Source organism: Montipora capricornis, chromosome 3 (assembly GCF_036669925.1).
Source record: "Montipora capricornis isolate CH-2021 chromosome 3, ASM3666992v2, whole genome shotgun sequence".
Lineage (NCBI taxonomy): Eukaryota > Metazoa > Cnidaria > Anthozoa > Scleractinia > Acroporidae > Montipora > Montipora capricornis.
In genome coordinates, this window is record NC_090885.1 from 31,888,745 (window position 1) to 31,909,148 (window position 20,404).

Consider the following 20,404-nt stretch of genomic DNA (forward strand, 5'->3'; position numbering starts at 1 on the left):
TCATTGAACTCTTTGCATTACATTTCTTAGCTGGAAGCTATTTCTATTACCAGATGTATTGGAAACACTTGGATTGTGAAACCATGGGACCTCACGAACCCTCTTTTTTGTTACTCCAAAAGCGTTTTTAATAGCGAGCACAGCATGAAAAAACATAAGACGCCACGACTGAAAACATGATTTTCATTCTTCTTCCGATCCAGAGTGTCAGAATTCGCGATCCACTCTACGTCACTTCTTGTGTAATAGCCTGGCCAAAACGCTCGCAACATTTCAACGCAACATCTTGCAACATTGTTGGGCACAACATGTTGAATGATGTTGGATCGAATTTAAAAGTGGTCAAATGGGGTTAACCATTAACCAACATTTAAGAAAATACCCAGGCCGTGAGTCACTTAAGAACGTCTTCATTTTGCACACTTGTAGTCTAACAGGACAATTAACTCAAAATCTTATGAAGGATCTTTTTTAACATGAACAATGTGGTTTTCTTGTTGCATAATACATTAAAGAACAACTTTAAAAAAGAAATCGTTTAATTTCACCTCCACAGTGGGGTTCCGAGCGCTCATATTTCTTTCAGTGTTTACCTCTTGACCGTCAACTTTTTGATTTTATGCAAGAGACGTGCATGTATGTGAATAGAGTTCAAAAGATCACGCAAAATATGATTTTTTTGATGTTTGAAAAATGTACATGTCTCAAACTTTAAATTGGGCACCTAGATGCTCTTTATCATTGCTAATACATAATGCGGCTCGAACACAATACCAACGACTATTGACATTCCAATTCGACTGGAAACCTCTTTTTATTATATAAACAACAATGAAATCATGATCATGCGTGCTTTCGCGCGAAAACATCATAGTCTTCACGTTATCTTCGCACGTGAAAAGATCACTGTTGGTATGGCTACATATAATAAATCGCGCCTTTCGATATTAAAGTGAAATGATTTAGTATTTCATTGGTGTTTATATAATAAGCAGAATATTACATGACCGCTTTTAACACTCGAGGAGAAATTTCGTATCTCTGCACGGCCATGCAATATCCTCTATTTATTCTCTATCTCAGTTGTCTGCAGTTAAAATTAGCTTTGGAATATTTATGGAAATCAAGCGAGAAACAATGATAGACGCCAAAAACTTATAACCGTGGTCGAGATTTCATCAAAGGACACAGTAGAAGCAAAATTACTTTAAAAAATGAAGAAAAAGCTGTTACACTGCTCAGTCGATTAAAGTTGGGGATGCTTTATTATATAACTTCAGAGCTCACAATTACGTAACAGATCTAATGAAGCCTTTGGAAAACCGCATTGCTGTAAATCACGTGGATTTGGCAGTGGAAACCATATTTCCACTTAGTCGAGATCCAGATTAACCTGTTTAGTTGAGTTGCTCCACCCTAACACTACATTCAGTTGAGTTTGGACAGCGACGCTGTGAACTGCAAAGATTAACTCGACTTTTGGTCCAGTTTTGAGGCATCAGGTGATCTGTTCTCGACATGGCTCTTACAAAGCAAGTAAGTGAATTTTCGAGTCGGACTAACGAGATGGCATTTAACAGCCTAGTATTAGGTCATTTCCAAATTACAGTCCTCAAACACTGGGAAAATTTACGTCAATTTTTGAAGCCCTCACTTACTTGTTGAAAGTAAACGCTCCTGTAAATCGCCTCACGGAGACAAACATTTAAGCTCCGCACAGTGAACTTTTTGCCCCTGAATTAATCGTGTTAAAGAAGTGCTTACCAACCACAGACCTGGTAAGCCAAGGTTTCCTTCCTATTATTAAAGTGATCAGTACTGCCCATGGTAAAAATAGGTTGGCCCTTCGCAGTTTTCCAAGCCAAAGAACCTTCGATAGCTTACCAGAGATTATTAAAGGTCTTCGATCTTCGTTTTCCTCACCAGTCGGTATTAATTGTATACTGCATCGGTCAAGGATGCAGGAGGGCGTTGTTTCCAACCGCGGCCAAACCGACACTTAGGGTCTTAAAATAACTATGGAGAAAAAATTGCTGCCTTTATATTTGCAAATCGTTAGGCTTTCAAGTTTTCTCGCGGAATAAGTGCGATAAGCCTTAGGCGCCGTCTCACACCGCTTTCTTGTTTCTAGACTTCTTGGGACGTTAAAGAACTCACACACTATATATTTGCAAAGAGTAGGGCATAGAATTCCCGGTGTTTGTCCTTATCAACTGCATACTATTAATTGGAGCTTCGCTCTGTTGTATGATGCTGATCACCCAATAATGATCATCTGGTGACCTTTTTCGTCATCGTGTGCATATAGGGTCTACCCAGCGACACACCACATGGAGGGGAATCTAAATGGGCAAGCCGTGCGAGTAAGTCCGTCGACGTTTTTGTAGCCATGCCAATCTTGTCTTCTTATTTTGGCAATTTGCCTACCCTCTCCTGATAAAGGTTACAGGATCAGGGCATCAAAGGATATTTTCCATTTCATTTAATTGAAGTAAACATGAAATGAAGAGATTTGTTTTTCGATGTTGACTCGGAGATACTCGGCAAAGATCCGAGTGCTCCTCGGCAGGAGTCGAGCCTACGACCTTCCGATGACTAGTTCGGATGCTGTAGGCTATGAAACTAGGCTCACAGCTAGTGATTCTTAACTAGTCAGTCTATTGTGATGCCAGGACAAATTGTTTTGGCTTAACGTTTGCACAAAAAGTACCGTAAAAGCCGGAAGTTAACAGTTAAAGGCAAGCTAAAAGATACCCTGGGTGGCAGAGGATTATTTTTTTAACGTTGGAGAAAACGCTCGGGTCAACGGTCGACCAGTGATTTGGAGTCGCGGAGCGTTCTCTCCGACCTTGAAAAAAAAATTCCTCTGGCACCCAGGATAGTCGAACGACAAATAAAGAAAAAAATAACTTAGCCTGCGAATACAGCCGCCAGTCATCGCTAACCACCGCTCGGGCCGATCACCGAGACCAGCGATGAGAGAGGTTCTCAATGGGGGTGTAGCAAACACGGTACACGGTTAAAAATTTCGCGATTTCACGGTGCACGCTTAATTTTTACATCAAATAATTGTTCAGAGCTTAGGAAAAGCTATAAACAACACGGTTATCTGGACGAAATAATTCACGACACACGGTTAATTTTTTTTTCCCTTTTTCACGAAACATGGTTGATTTTTTGGACGTTTCACGCCACAAATTGAGACCCTCATGAGAGGCGGTTGTATTCACAGGCTAAAATAACAACAGGCTAAAATGATAAGTTTGTATATAAAACTCTGAATTTCCAATTCTCACCAAAGGATTACAGGCAATAGATCGTAAAAACACTAAAATTTCAGCAGTTTCTGACTTCCTTGAATCAAGAGGAATTATTTAAGGTCAATGTTCTGTCAAAAGGAAGAAATTGATCACCTGCTGGCAACCCGAAAGGTGCGCGTGATCACTTTGTGTCAACGTTTACATTGAATGAACTGCGGGGAGCAATGTTAATCGTATGTCTTTTTTAGAATAAAACAATGTACCTTTTAGCCAAGAAACTTCCTCTTTCGTTTTTTAATTTTGTTGTGATATTTGACTGAATATTTACATTTCATCTGTCCGGTCAGGAACCTTCTTTGCCTGTTTTAATCTAAAAAGAGTATATATGAGATGCAAATCCCAATGCTGACAAACATAACAGCGAAGGAAAGGTTAATAAATATGAAGTTTTTTACTATCTGAATGTTTTTGGGTTAGATTAAAGTGATATAATAATATTGTTGAAAGATCTCCGTGTTAATGCGTGTTAACTAGTAAGTGGTAGCAATAAATTGGACTAACCAGGAACTTAAACACGTGGGCGCGCTATAAAAGGACACAAGCTCCTCCCACCAAATTCGAATTCTGCCCAAAATCCAATATGGCCGACGATCAGACGAACAACGGATAGCCTCCCTTTGAAAGGTTTCTCCTTTTGAAGTCACGAATTAATTAAAATCAAACATCAAGAAGACAAAAATATGTGTGATAACGTGTATTTCACTCTTAAGCAGCGATGTGTCGCGTTTTTGTTCGAAAGAATGGCATTTGAGCTGGTAGAATTTGAATTGACCGCCATTTTGGTCACTTTTTGTGTCCAAACTATCTCCAGGTTATCCCTGTCAGATCCTTGGAGCCCGCAATTTCAATCTACATATGTCCAGCTGTTGTGAATATGCTGTTTATGCGTTGTTTTTCAAAATATTAATATTTGGCGGTCTGTACAACAGTAGTAGTTGGTGCTGCCACATTGATGTGTTCTTCTTGTCGAGTTCTTTTCTCAGGCGGTTTGCTTAAGTTTATTTCATTTGTAAATTAAGAATGTTAGGCTCTTTTCCTCCGGAGAAGAAAATTAAAATAGAAACAAGCAAACAAATGCAAGCAGAGATCCTGAGAAACGCAACCCTCACTTTAGTCTCACTGTCGAGGTGAAGAATGGGAATGATGGCCGATTGGAAGATATTCGAGGCAGGTTAAACAATGCCAAAGCGCCTCTGGAGATCGATAGAGAGACTAGCTCAACACAAAACGCTGATCTTCTAGAAGCTCTTCTATCTTATTTTGAGCTTATGAAGGCGTCAGTAGCCTCTACATCCAACACAGTTCTCACAACTGTGGAGTCTTCGCAGGCAACACCTGTATAGGCTGTAACACCTGTACGGGCGAGTTCAATTTAAGCAACGAGTGACAAAAAGCCTCGGAAAAGGCAAATTTATGTCGATTCTGTAGTGGATGACCCATATTTTATATGCACTGGGAAAGGTCTAACAGCTTTGATCAAATATTTCGCTGAGAACCCCAAGCGCGAATTTTGCTATGAGCAATATTAGTGGTCTAGGATGAACTTGTCAAGGCAAGGCCATGTCTGTCTTTTGGAAGTGCCTTGCTTCAATGTGGATTCTGTCCTTTGGCTCAGTTCTGGTGTACTTGGGCATCCCGCCAAGTATGTTGCAAACGTACGGTTAGTTGGTTCTTTGCATATTTGTTTTATTTCTTGTTCATTTACCCCCGAATTCCAGTGCAAGTCTCCATTTCAGCTATATATGATATCATATACCTACAGAACTGTCAGTAGAGTCCCCTAACCCTGAACCAGCATTGCCCCATATAAAATACCTGTTACCAGAAGTGATAGTTTCCATGAACGTTTCTCGTCACAAACTGGTTTGAGTATTTTTGCTAGAAGTCATTACTGTCAACATATTTAGTGCACTCAAATCTTTGTTTTTATTTTTTTATAGGATGGTTCATGCATTCACTTGCACTGGCCTTACTGAAACCCAGTACCATAGCTTCGGTGAGGCAGCTGGAATTGGTTCAGTTATGGACAAAACTATAGATACAAGTTAGTGGATTGTCACCTATATTGCTGTTTTAGTATATACTAGTTATGGTGGTGGTTTTCCTACCTGTTATCAGGATATTGCCTAACCTGGTTCTGCGATATAAATATTCAAGATCATCGTCTGCTTTTTATATTTTTTGTCATTTACTGCAAAAACTGGTTATTTGTAAAAAAAAAAAAAGCAATTTAATGAAAAATTAATGTATTTTATTTATGCCTAGAATACCAAAACGATGGGTTTGGTTACATGGCCATTGTCCAAGAGCAAGCCCTGAAATCTATGCAAGAAGCAAGAAATGAAGTTCAGGGAACACCACATTACATGGCAAATGGTGATGTATGTAATAATTTGTCCTCAGATATGGCACTGATGAACACAAGAACAGTTCTAACTGCCACCCCAACAGAAACACCTAGTGGTATCAACCTAATACCTTACTTTCAATGTGTCTTGGCCATCATTTCTAGAGATAGTGAAGTAATATTTTGAAAGCAACTTATCTTCCAATGCCAATTAACAAATCAACATTAACAAATTGACAAAATGGTTTAATGAAACAAGGATCTTGACATGCAATTCACATGAATCTGTCTTTTCCCCAGTGCATTATAACAGATGCAAGACACGACTCCAGTAGAGCTAGCTGCTATGCATTCCACTGTATCAGCCATTTCTATGAGGTCAGAACTAAGGGATATTTGTCTTGTTTATCAAAACAATGTGCCCTTTTATTAATTTCTTATTTGTCTATTGCCCATAGTAACAAAAGAATAATAGCTGTTTGCAACTTGAGTCGTGTAAACGAGAGAAGTGCTCCAAGCAGGGAAGTGCCCATGACTAAAGAACTTATAGCCACCCTCACAGAGAACCAAGGTTTATTTAAAGAACATTTCATTTCGTTCTCTTCTTGTTTTTAATTGATCTATTGTCTATTCACGTCTCTATATAAAACTTGGAAGTTTTTCTTTTCCCCATTTGTTGCATGTAGGTTACAATGTCACCGAGGTTGCTCATGACTGTGTCATGGCTCTAAAGGCATGGTTCCGAGGAAAGGGCATCAAAACCTCATTTGATAGATGGCATGGTAAACATAACGATTGTGCCTTTGTAAGACATCATTCAATGCACTCACGATACAGTTCAAAGAAAATTAAATAACAAAGACAATGACCATTAACAACAGTGACATTATTCAGCTGCAACTATAACTACATTGCACGCTATATACCTGCTACTATGTTATGGTCATAAACTGCAATGCTCAGCCTCGATTGTGTTACGTGACATGATACATGATACATGATAGGTATAAAGGGAGTGGCACGGGATATGAAGAAAATATGTAGTGGTGCTCGGCGAGATGAAGGTACCAAATGGTTGACAGAGCTAGCTGACAAAGGTAAGCATGACAAACATGTAACCAAAAAGACAAAAAAAGAATAGTATAATAATAATTATTATTAATGAAATAATTTATAATGGAATAATTTATAATTGTTTTTTATTGTCTCAGCCAAGGCCACAAAAACACACTTCTATTGGGCCATGCGAAACAAGAATGGTACAGAAGCTGGATTTCAACAATATTTGTTAAATATTGTGGATCATTACCAGGTAAACTTCACATGCCATTACTTGTGGTGTTTATCACAATAATTATTCCTTTTCTGGTTAACAGTACACATACGGTATGTACATCCTGAGAAATGTTTCGTGCATAAGGCACTTCCAATCAAATCACTACAATAGTGACTCTTACGCTTGCTTCTCTTTCACATGTTAGGTTTTTTCCCAGTGTTGCCTGGAAACGTACTGAATTAGTTTGTGTACATTTTTTCTACAAATTTTCCATTATTCTTGTTGACCACAGGGAAAGCACGACCTTTGCAACCAAGATTCGCGGTGCAAACACGAAGGATATGTCTGCTCCAAGAAGTAAATAACAAACCTAGCAGCTGCACAAGCTTACAGAACAGCCATAATGAAAACAATCATCTATAAGAACCCAGCTGCTTTATAGTAATTGCAACATCAATAATTGAGGACATTGTCAATGACAAGGAAAAGTTTGATTGTTTGATAACTCTAACTGTAAATTCAACAAAAGTCTCAAATGTGATTGGTTTTCACCATGACTTGGACACTTTGCAACTGGACAGCTTGCACTAGGACAGTTGTACACGTAATCCAGCTTGCATCAGTTGAGCTTGAATCATGAGCAGATTTAGCTACAAAAAAGCTTTTTCACACTAATTAATCTTCCCATATTTTGTGGGAATTACTAACCCAATTCTGCCCTGAATATGCACTCCACTTAATCCTATCACCATTACAAATCATAATATTGTTGTTATTATTGCTATTTTATTTTTAATATTGTTTTGTTTATTCTTGGTATTTTCTGTCGCGGGTTAGCTTTCTCACTTTGTTTAATAGAGCAGAGACACATTCTACATAGAGTCCTTCCATGTCGTTATTCTGATATATGCACCTAAAAGAATCCACTTCGGTCATCAAACCTACATGATGAGGGTGTCTCTTGCTGTATTAGATTGGGTATGTTCAACCTATGCTAGTAATCTTACTTCTTGAATTATGTTACGAACAAAATAACTTTTATACTACCCGTGGTGGTAGTAGTAGTAGTAGTAGTAGTAGTAGTAATCATCATCATAGTAGTTCAGTATTGTCATTGTTACTAATTTTAATGGCTCATTAGTCTGATTTCTTTTCTGCAAGGTTGTTTGTCTTTCTCATTCAAGATCCTTATTTACTAAGAAAGCCATAAAAACGTCTCTTGCAAGTTCTGTTTTTCTGACGGGTGGGTGACGTAACTCTTTTATAATGCGTCTTCGTGTTGAAATTTCGTAACAACAGGACATTACCTACTAATTTTATATTGCAAAATCACGAGAAAATAATTATAATGTTGATTTTTTATTTATTTTTTTTCAGAATGAGAATGTTGGCCGAGATGTGTACTCAGTCCAGTACTATCAGCAATCAAGGCATCCTGGACGAATGGCCCCAACAAGAATATTAAGGCCAAAGACCTTTCTGTTCAGGGAAGCTGTATGGACTTCTTTGTTTGAAAGAAATAAAATCTCAGCTGCTCCTCTTCCTCTCTGAGTGGCGACATTATAGCCAAAAGGATAACCAAAAACGGCTCCTATAGGAGCCACCACAGTTATGAAAGTCTTTAGCCTTCTCATTAGTGCTCTCATCATTTATGCTACTTATGGCTCATTGACAGTTATGTTATTGAATTTCTGTTTCCCTTCCATGTAACTTTATTTCATTAAGCAATGCCCAAAATTATCACCTAGCTATCCTAAACTTTTTTTTTATAAACCCTTATTCTTAATACCCAAACTGGTGGTGGTGGGACAAAAAAATTGAACCAAGGAATTCCTATTACACCACAAAATACACATGAGAATATGCAGGTTATGCTTGACTACCACAATCAAACCAGAGCAGTGAAGGTGTACAGGGTTATCGTGCAATGACTATCTCTTTTAGTTGTTTAGGTATCAGTACGTGCCGAGGACAATGTCTAACAATAACCATTTCATGAAGTGAAGTCAGGAGCTAAGCGAGCAGCAAAGGTAGATACCATTTTCTTATAGGCATATGAAATGCTTATGACCTCTACCAAATGACGAGGTTGTTTGCTTCAATAAAATCTACAGAATAAAACAAACCAAATAGTAATAACATTTTAATAATGCTAATTTGACCAAAAGGAAAAAAAAATCCTCTCCATTTGTTGTTGCAGCATTGTTGTTATAATAATAATTTTATTCTTGTTATTATTATATGACATAATATGGAAATAATAATAATTATTATTTCCAATAATAATTATTTATCCCAAACCAGGATTGCTCTCCTCATGTAATGCTGGGTTTAACTCATCCTGGCTGCACCTGCTCCTGCAATTGTGCCATTACCAGGCTGTTGCCTAACAGGAGCCCGGTAGCCTGGGGCTCCCAAAGAATAGCTCTGGGCGCCTTAATTTTTCACAGCAACACCTTTCACTTCATATGTTGGGCTCCTAAGTTCTCAGCGTTTAGCTCTAAGGGCCCCTTTAAAATTTTCTTAGGCAGCAGCCTTGCATTAGGCTATACGGGTGATATCTATTTACAAACATTGCTTTTGTTCTTCAAATGTGCCACCACAGGAAAAAAAGACCCTTTGTTTCAACAGCCAATGTGGCTGTGGTGGGCACATTATGACAGTAGGTGATGTCAATGATATCTTCACTATCTTTCCTTAATTTTGTTTGCCATTGCTAATAGACACAGCAGTTACATGGTGTTTTTATTCGTATAATAATACTTCATGCACTTTTCAATTTCAGGCAACTCACAACTCTGCAGGTTAGGTTACAGAAGAAGACTTTAATTTGATTGTTTTTCTCTAATATGACTATTGTTGTGCTACACCATTGGAAAAAAAATAAAATTGAAAAACAAATATTGCACGTTAATGGCGAGTGGTTATTTCTTACAAAATAACGAAACTCAATGACTAAGGTTGTTCGTTTTTCGTAGTCTACGTTGACCACAATACGGCACTCCATCAGGATTAGGCCATCTCTTGCTGACATCCTCAACAACAAAAATTTGCATTACCTCTTTGGCATCAGAAGTTATCACAACCTAATGCCTCCTTTCTTTGTAGATAAACTGCATCCCTCAACAATCCACGACTCTTTAGAATCAATTAAAATGTTTTGTTGTCTCCCCTCCTTTTGCTGTGATTTGCAAGAAGGAGATGTCATTGTGCTTTTAGCTTTCCGGAAGGTTTTCACAGAAAACGATACAAAGGGCGTTGCGACAAAAAAGACAAAATTCTTCAATATCCTCTTGGTGCAATCCCTCTGATTCAACGACCACGCGCTGTAAATCGTCACCAATCACTGGCTTCTCATCGTCAGAGTGATTTTCCCGGGGATCTTAAACAAACGAGCAATCAAAGCTCAAAAGAAAGCAAGTGAATTGTAAAGAGGTGCACTCGAAGTAGGCTCGATTTCCGCCGCTCACTCGAGTTCGGGTATCCTCCCCGAGAAGAGACGGCTGGACGCGTGAGCGACAGATTGTGTCTGTGACGTAAATTCAAAATATAATTTATGCGAAGTTAATAGTTGGGGGGAAATAGCATTAGACATCCCAAAAACACTGATTTTAAGAAAACAGAAATTACATAACAAAGCTTAAAACGTCTGTGCGAAGTTTCCAGATGATACGAGCTTGAGTTTGTGGTTAAATGATCGATGTGAGTTTGAATTCAACCGGCGAATCATCAACGAAATCTTCGGCTGCTTTAGCTCTCAGTCGACCTCATCGGCCCCCTCGTTTTGCCAGCAATAAACTCAGCAGTACTTTCAATTGATCTTGAGGAATTTTGCTTGCTCTTACATTAGCGAAGTATGAGGAGAAAATTGCAATAGCAATGAATTTGAAAACCGTATTTTGACCTTGGCGCCAACTGGAAAATCAGTGAAGTTTGCGAACTCAGGCGGTAGAAAACGACACAATTCCCATTCTCCAGCTTCTCGAACACTTTTCGTTGTCGCAATCTTGGATGTTTCCTATCTTAAAGCACTGTAAACTTCGAACAGGCCGGGTCAAAGAATACCTTCACAGCCAAAACGTATAATTTATGCCAGACGGATTTGTGCAGGCGAGTTTCTGATTGGCGGATATTAACAATGGCTCACCTCACGCGTCCAGCCGAGATTTCGGGAGTGAGCGCTGGCTTATTTTCCGAAACAGCGGCTGGCAATCGAGCCTACACTCGAAGCGTCGTATCACAAACTGCTGTATGACATATTTAGGTCCACACAACGACCACAAACAGAAATAAATCGATGTATACAGCACAACGTTATGATCATTATAATATGATGCGTACAAACAAGGATGACAAACCGAGGAGAAAAATTTGATTTAGCCTATTATTTTAGCTCGATCTGCTTTCCGTGTGCGTTTACACAAAAAGTTGTTATCATACATAAGTTATTCATGATTCACGCTCTGTCGGCTTTGGGCTAGTGAGACAAAACATTTGCTAAAAAATACGGTATTTAGTGGGAACTGGAGTCATTTTACCTGGTACAGAATTCCTCTTCGGGCGAGGTTTTCCACCGTCATGATCTCTCCAGAGTTCACGGTCAGCCATCCACGCAATTCTTCAATGCAAGATTCATCGAGTAGAATCCTTATCTACATAAGAGGATTTTACATCGTACTTGATAAAGTTGAGTTAGATTTTGTACCAGAAAGAACGTGTGTGGTGTGTTTTTTCTTCGATTTCGGTCATCTTCCGTTTTCCCTCGTCCGCCATATTGGATTTTCAAGACACGTCAACCCGAGCTCATCAAAGTAGATTGAAAAATGAATCATTTGCTTCCCAGGGAAGCTTATTTATATAGGGCGGTCACGTGTTTAAAAAAAATATATTTAGCTTCATATTTCAACTTGCACGTATGCCAATTTGTTAACAGTTGTTAAGCTCGAACATCACATAACGACCTAACCTGCGATCAGGCGTACTTTTCTTGAGACAGGGCGGAAAAGGAACGCCTGATACAATTTCTTATCGAGTCGTCTGCCCGTAGTCCAGAATCTGGACTTTACTCTGATTGGCCGAAGAACAATACAGCTCTTGAGCCTCGCTGAGATTGGTTACAGGAATGCAATCATACTTCCGGTAAAAATATTCAACATCTGCCAAATTATCGCCGCCGAAAAGGAATCAGTGTTCGCAGCTGCTGTTGTTTGGTCGTCTCATTTTTTTTTTTGAGAAATCTTTAAAGGCAGACCAAACAGAGTGTATCCGTAGAATTGTTTGTCGAAAAGAAGACGTTTTAGCTGTTCTTCCTACGGGATTTGGAAAAAGTGTCATTTACCAACTGATCCCGAAAGTTTTAGTAAGAATGAATCGTGCCACTTCTACTGATGCCAAAACTTCAGTTGTAGTCGTTAGTCCTTTGGAGTACATTAGAAAACAACAGGTCGAAAATCTGAGAACAGCGAATTGTGGTATTAGTGCTGCCACAATCGGAGAATCAATTGAAATGGACAGAGAAATCCCAAACGGTAAATTCGACATTGTTTACGGGAGCGCAGAACAATGGCTGAGTGAAAGCTGGAGGAAAACATTACAGTGCGGTAATCTTCACCGGGCAGAGGTGTTAGTGGTCGATGAAGTTCACACAGTTGCAACCTGGTAAATTTTAGTAACACCATGATAAACTTCTTCACCTCGTTTGTTAGTTGTTTTCATTATGAAATCCGCGAGCTCTGTTTCATTTGGAATTTGGTTATGATATGATGATTTAATTTTTGTTGTTTTATGTCAGTTCCTTGTACCAGAAAGTTGCCAACGTATTAGTCATGTTAAGAAACATATCCTCCTTTTGACCCCATTAGACCGAGTCACTGAAAATCTTAGCCTTGCGCATCAGATTAAGGACTGAGCACAATATTACAGATAATCCACTCAAGATTTTTGAGATTTTGGTTGGCTGATATTTTCCTAGTTATCAAATCCCAATGGCTGATGATGGCCACTTTTGACCAATTTTCTCGGTGAAATATTGTGAACTACATGTAACATATACATGTATATATTTAGAAATTATGCTATAGTAATAAATCAAGACAAACGTCTTTGACGGTTAGTTAGTTATTTTAAATTCTTCAAATTGTTATGATTTCCTGAAGGAAAAAATGTGAACACGAAGCAAGTTTTTGAATTGCTGAAGAACAAAAGAATAGATCTAAAGTGCAAATTTTTTCCACAGAACCTCAGCTTCATTATTTTGTTCTTGAGCAGTTGAAAACTGGCTTCTTTCATCAGCATCCCAGGTTTGCAAAACATTTTTCTGCAGGGGCAGTGGCAAAAAAGGGAAAGCTGCTTTCCGTGAGGCGTTTGGACGAGTGTCAGAGCTGAGATCATGTCTTAAAAATTGGACACCTGTGCTTGGATTGACAGCAACTGCAAACAAGGAATTGAGAGATCGCCTAATCAAATGTCTTGGTATAAGAAGCCCCCTTGGGCCCATAATTGTCAGTCCAAATAAGGACAACATACGATTTACAGTTGCACAAGCAGACAAAAAGCTTTATTGTTTCAACTGGCTGTTACAGTTGCTGAGAGAGAAGAAAGGAGACGCTCCTTTCACAATTATTTTCTGCAAGACTGTAAATGATATTGTCTCTTTACTAACTTACCGGTATTTCTTAATGAAGCTGGAATATTCAGGACTTTATATTGATGGTGAAGGCCCTCCTCATGAAAGATGTTTGTTGGGAGTATACTATTCACAAACACCCACACATCACAAAGACCACATAACTTCTTCATTTGAGGGTAAATCTGGCCATGTCAGAGTGGTTTTTGCAACTACTTCATTAAGTATGGGAGTGGATTTTCCCTTTGTCAAATATGTAGTACACTATCTATGGTCCATCAAACAATCTGACTTCTCATCTCCAAGAAGCAAGACGTGCTGGAAGAAATGGACAACAAGCTTACAACATCACAGTGTATCATGGGAAGCACTTGATGACTTGTGAAGATGACATAAAGAATGCAGTAAAACAGTCCTTAAATTCTTGTTGCCGTGTTTCTTTTTTGAACAATTTTGATGAAAAGATTTCACCTCTAGAACCCCAACATAAGTGTTGCAGTGTTTGCCACAGAAAGTGCAATTGTTTGGGAGATGGCTCTGGTTGCAGTGAAACAATTCCAGAGTTTGACTCTTGGTATCATAATGAGAAAGATCATGTTGTTTCAAGGGGAGTGACAGAAGATGACAAAAATTGCATCAAGGATGCTCTTAAGGAATTTCAGGTGTCTTTGTCTTCTGAAACTAAAGTGCGCATGTTTGACAATACTGGGGTCATTACACACGGTTTATCTGACAATGTAATTGATGCAGTTGTGAGTAATGTCCACTTCATTTTTAATGTTCACAGTGTTATTGAACAATGTAATGTACCCTCACTTAAGTTGGCCGTCATAATACTTGAAGTTGTTAAAGAAGTATTTGAAGATTTTGAAATCCCTGAAGAACTGTATTCTGCTGTTACAGAGACGAAAAAGTTGCATTTAGCCAGTAGACTTATGCATCCATTGACTGTTACTGTAAACCCGTTAAAGGAACTTCTTTCTGAAGGTTCCCATTTGCCTGGCACAATGAATGAATTACTTATTTAATTAAGTAATGTAATGTAACAGGAAACAGTGTCAGTAATAGTGATTTACAATCCTTTCTCCTAATGAGAACAATGCAAGTTATGTTCCTACATTTTCCACTGTTTGCAACTTAATGCCTTATCACTTCGTAAATTGCTTTCCAGTCAATGAACCTATTTTTTGCCCACTGGAAAAAGTCTCTATGATCAATGTCAAGCATACTACAGGAAAAATTAGGAAATGAAGGATAACCCTTTCTTCCAGACAGTTTCTCCATAACTTTCCCTGTAAGTAAATCGTTTACAATTATAGAGACGGTTTCCTCTGGGTTTTTACTGCTGTGACGACCACTTCTCTTCCCTTTTGAGCAGTCTTTGTAAATAGTGTCCATTACTTTATTTAATGCTACTACAGATTGGGCTGCTCGCTGTAATGATGCATTAGTAACACCCATTCCCTTTCCTAATCGTTTGAGTAAAAGATTGAGATGTTCCATGAATATCTAGAGGAATATTTCCACCAGCTACGCCCTTGGAATTGACAAATCTGTTAACAATTAGGGACACTGCTTCCTCCTCTGAAAGGACAGCATAAACTTGTACAAAAAAAAAAGGAGAAGGGAATATGCATATTTCGTGTTTCCAAACTTGTATGCAAACAACAGAACCAACTTGTAACAATTCACAAGACTATGTCAATTACCAGCAAACCAAATTGAAGCCTGTTATTGTGACAATTAAAGATAAAGTCATCGTCACTTGGTTGACTGGTAAGGGGATCCTCACGTTGTTGGCCAATTTCAACATCTGGGTGCTGTACACATTCATGTCTGGAAAAAGTTAGAAAAGGAAAGGAACTTTATTTAAGTGTCTAGTAGATTTAGCGCTTGAGCACTAATTGGGGACACTGTAAAGTGAATCACAATTAACACAACAAGTCAAATGTTGGTTTTTGTGGAGAGGGGAAACCAAAGTACCCAGAGAAAATCTCTCGGTGCAGAGTAGAGAACCAACAAACTCAACCCACATATGACCCCAAGTCAAGGAATCGAACCTGGGACACATTGGTGGGAGGCGAGTGCTCTCACCACTGCGCCATAAATATATCAGTGGTAGTTTTTATCATCTAGTACTTTACTATGATGTATATACAGGACATGCCCTGTTACTCAATGTTTTTATTAAATTTCAATCCTTTAACTTTTGTGTCTCTTTAAGAGTCACACTGATTAAAAAAAAGGTGACAGAATTTCTGGAAAATTAAATGTAAACTATACTATGGTTTTCTTTGTAGGTAATACCTTTTTATGGTAGCATTCGTTGCATAGACAAGGCTACATGAACGACACTTGTAATAGCCAAACATGTCTCTATTGTCATCGCCTCCATTGTCAGCAGTTAAACCATGCTTCTCGGGTTCATGCCTACAAAAAGATTCCACATTGCCATTTTAGTCCTTTACCAGTATTTTAATGTTTCTATTCTTATTCCTTAATGATGTGTAACTCAATAATAGTTAATGTGTGAAGTAATTATCGTAAGGAGTGACCAGTAATAAAGACTAACTAACAATATTTTTAAATCTATGGTCATTATGTAAGGGATTCCCTAGGATTGCAATGATATTGTTTTCTTGTGATTTTGAGAATATGTTGTCCACAATGCTCTTACCTTACTCTTGAAGAATGCAGTGGAAAGTGCATGTCACAGTTGATATGTCTACAAGTGAAACCTTGTTTGTGTGCTTCATCTAGCATAATGACACCATCAGAAGTATTTGTAGGAAGGAAGATCTGCTGTAGAAATGCCAGTGATTCTTTGAACAGCCATTCCCCTTTCCTCTCTACAACCCATTCACTTACATCTGGAATTAATCTTGTTGAAGGTAATTCTAAGAATATTTGAGAAAAATGTCTATTATGTCCTTTCAGGGCAATTAACAAAATCATGTTCAACTCTATAATGTAGAGTGTATCAGTGGTAATTCTTTGAGATAAAAAATTGTCTCAGTATGACTATTCCTTCATTTGTTCAAGTTTGGATAGTTTCTACATTTACTTGTCATACTTTGCAAGGGGCAGTGCCATCTTTCTGAAAAGGAAAACCAGTACTTGGAGTTTCTCTGTGAAACAATGCAAAATTGTTTTGTTCCTACCGCCCAATCACAAAGATATGATCTAAGGATTACAATGTTAATGAGGAAGAACTGCAAGGGGGTTATTTTATACCTTTCATGTCGTTCATTCCAACAAATTTCATCCATCCTGTAAGAATGTGTGCCTCAGTCTCCCAACCCATAAAATCTTTAAAGGCATTATAATCCTTATCAGGCCCTTTTTTGGCATTACTTTTGCCAGTTCTGTTCATGGATGCACATGCTGTTCCAATTTCCGAAGCAGAACTATCTTTGAAGAAAAGTTTCATGGAGATCTGAAAAATATGCAGGGAATATAACTATTTTCCAGGGCTGCAGCACTAAAAACAGCCACAAAATGTTTATTCATAATCTTTGCTTGTTGGTAGGTGATAAACTAAATACAAGTTATTTACCCCAAGCAGCATCTTTTTTAGGTGCCAGTCAGCAAATGTTGTAGTAATGCCATCCAAGCGGTCCACCTCAGATTCTGATAAAGAGTTAGCCCATTGACAGTTCCTTGCACGCTCTTCAGTCAGCTGGTCACCATCAAATATAATTCTCTCAAGGATCTCTTTATCTCCACTTCCATTGATTTGGTTCTGAGGCACATACTTTGAATGCAGATCTTCTAAAATTTGGGCCATTTCTGCTGCTTTGTTAGGATTTAAAAAATGTAAACCAAGGGGATACTTGGTTTGGAAAGAAATGAGATACACTATAATCTTATGAGCTGCTTAATGTTATGGTATTATATGTATGTTAAAGTGGACAAGAAATGACTGTTGAGAAGATAAAGTTGATACCTACTACTTTTGATCTTCGTAACATCTCCTTTGAATATGGATGGGGTATGTGATACAAAACGGCTTTGCTAAATGCTTTGCTAAATGCTTGGCAGGTGTTGAACAATGACCCTAGGAATTATATATGCAAGATCTGAAATGATGGCTTCTTGTACTTCTGAAGTTGGAAGTATTTCTTGCATCTCTAATGCATCAATACTTTTTTGAGGTCTTATCTTGTTTAGCCCTTTCAGAGAAATTCGATCTTCAACAGCATATGAGTTGAAAAAGTGGAGCGATTTGTTGTTCTCAGTTTTTGTCTGGCACCTTGCTTTGACTTCCAAGTGCCAGTCATCTCCAACAATTCTATAAGTCAAGTAATAAATATTATTTATAGAACATAAGTTTACAAATCAAAGGTTCTGTGATCCCACTTAATCATGCATTTATACAGAATGCTGGTTTTGGGTTCTTGCTTATAAGTCGGTAATTCTGAACATCTTTGTCATAGCTGTGTCCTAACCAACAATAATTTCTTCTATTGTTTTAAACTTAACTCCATTACTCTAACCATACTGAACTGTTTTGTTCCTGTTCCAAATTGCAACAAATTATAACTGCAAGCGAAGATTGCAGTCTGATAACAAGATTATTTTAAATTTAAGTGTCATCTCCACACGACACCTTCAGCCCTACGAAACTCTAAAATTCAGTTACAGCTTACTTGAATTTTTGGACAGTTTTTCCCTTGAGGATATCCAGGGCAGAGAGTATGTCTGAATCTTCAAATAATTCAATGCCATTCTCAGATCGAGGTAACATTTCTTTGCAAGATTTGTATACCAACGGACTGTAGTGTGGAAGGCCAGAAATTACGGCTACCGAAAAATCAACTGTGCAGATTTCCATGGAATCGTTACAATCCGGACTTGAATAAGGCTGACTTGAGAGCACTTCCTCAAAGAGACGAATTTTATTTGCTCTGTTCATAATGGCATTTTTCCGTTCCATTACTTCGTTGTCGAAAGACGATGCTGCTTTGTATAGGTAATCGCATGGGGCCGAGTAAAATTAAGGATTAATATCACGCGTGTTTTCAGAAGTTGCTGAAATTGCCCGAGTCGCGCAGCGACGAGGGCAATTTCAGCAACTTCTGAAAACACAAGTGATATTAATCCTTAATTTTACGAGGACCCATTGCGATTACTTGTTAATAACAAAGAGGGCAAAATTTTCTTAACACTGTTGAGGCACCTCGAAAAACAGACAGCTAAGCGGAGATAAAACACTCGTTCGCTCGGAAGCAAAACAACTAACAAACAGACAAGCAAGTCAACTTGTTCTTTACGTCCAAAACGAGTATAGATGATTTTTATTTACATCCACTCGAGAGGAAAATACGAGTTTCATTCGTGAACAACTGTAACAACGATTAAACCAAATGTTAAGCTTCAATTTATTTTATTCACCTGTGCTGTAGAGGTTTTTACCACTTGCAAATACGCATCCGTAAACATAGCAAACGGTTTGTCCAAAGAAATCCACCAAATTTGAGCTACTTGTTCCTCCCGTCAATGGCAAATTGTTCTGTGACCTTTTTTGTTGAGCTGCAAGATGTCGTGGTAAACTGAAAGCCCTTGACGAAAGGAATCATTTTGTTTTTCAACCACACAATCCCGCTACGCCGGGCGCCATGTAAGTCGATCCAAGTTTTAAGCTTTTCATGAAAAAAATCTTTTGCCCTTCTTCTTGTCACTCGAAAATTCAAATTCCAGATCATCTTTTAAAGCTAGTTCTTAATCTTTATGCCTTTACGGCGAATGCAGCGCGAATTAAAAGACAAACTTCGATGAAGACGAAGTTGTTTTGCTCAAACAGAAAAAAACCAACTGAATGTGGAAAACGTACGTTCAGCCAATCAGGAGCGAGAATTTTTGGCGCTCGACCAATCGTGAGCGAGTAATTTTGCCCTCTTCTCAAGCAAAATTAAGAAAAAATACCCTCTTCATTGACCAATCAGCATTCAGTAATTTTGCCCTCTTTGTTATTAGTCCTGCATATTTCGCATGGTATTTGCATGGCTGCAAATGCCAAGCTTGTGAAAGCAATCGATCTCTTCCTTTTTGCATCCTCCGAGGACAAGAATCGTGTTGATGCGATAAGTAAAATTGTTGTTCGGCATCCAAGGATTCAGAGAGCTAGCAAGAATCAATGACTGTTTGTTAGATGCGTTCTTCACCTTTTTACTGCTTCTAAATGAACTCTGGATCAAGGTATGCAATATGGGTAGTTTTTCTTGAGCGTCTTTAATGAAAGTCTCATTTTGAAACTCGGCCAGATGTTCCATGTTGCCACGATACTTAAAAGAATTTCCAGGATCTTTGGAGTACTTCGACATTTCCCTCTTAAGTTGTTTTCCAACTTCCACTACCACTTTAGAATTCAGGGGAAAAAAATTCGTTACACCAACTGCCGCAGCGTTGTAATTCTTTAAAGCCAAATTGCTGACAACCAACTTCTCGTAGTGATCACATTCATGTTCGATAACTCTTCTCGATGGATAAGCCACAAATATCTGAGAAGGAACACAAAGTATCGAAATATGAAAAACTAGAACAAAAGAAACCACGCGGTTTATGGCTAACTAGCAGTTTTACAAACAGGATAGAAATACCTTTTTCGAAAGAAAAAGAGCAGGGGAACAGCACAGTGATGAGAGCACTCGCCTTCCATGCCAATGTGGCCCGAGATCGATTCCCGGATCCGACGCCATATCTGCATGGGTTGAGTTTGTTTAATCCCAGAGGTTTTCCCCCGGTACTCCGGTTTTCCTGTCTCCTCAAAAACCAACATTTGATTTGCTTTGTAGTCTCCCCAATTAGTAGAGCACTCATGCTCGGCTAAATAACCT

The 20,404-nt window shown here is 38.4% G+C and overlaps 1 protein-coding gene, 1 long non-coding RNA gene and 1 pseudogene across 2 annotated transcripts in view; all 3 read left to right on the forward strand.

Annotated features, from left to right (window-relative positions):
* The first annotated feature begins 1,423 nt into the window (after positions 1 to 1,423).
* LOC138042924 (GFP-like fluorescent chromoprotein FP506) overlaps positions 1,424 to 20,404 on the forward strand; it is a 53,585-nt gene continuing 34,604 nt past the window's right edge. The window contains exon 1 of the mRNA XM_068888990.1: positions 1,424 to 1,521. Coding sequence (XP_068745091.1) covers positions 1,519 to 1,521 — 3 coding nt within the window. The 5' untranslated portion in view covers positions 1,424 to 1,518. The remainder of the gene's footprint in view (positions 1,522 to 20,404) is intronic.
* On the forward strand, positions 1,454 to 7,336 carry LOC138042922 (uncharacterized; annotated as a pseudogene).
* LOC138042927 (uncharacterized) lies at positions 7,357 to 9,857 on the forward strand. Its single transcript, XR_011131129.1, has 2 exons — positions 7,357 to 8,973; positions 9,729 to 9,857. It is a non-coding gene; the product is annotated as an uncharacterized lncRNA (long non-coding RNA).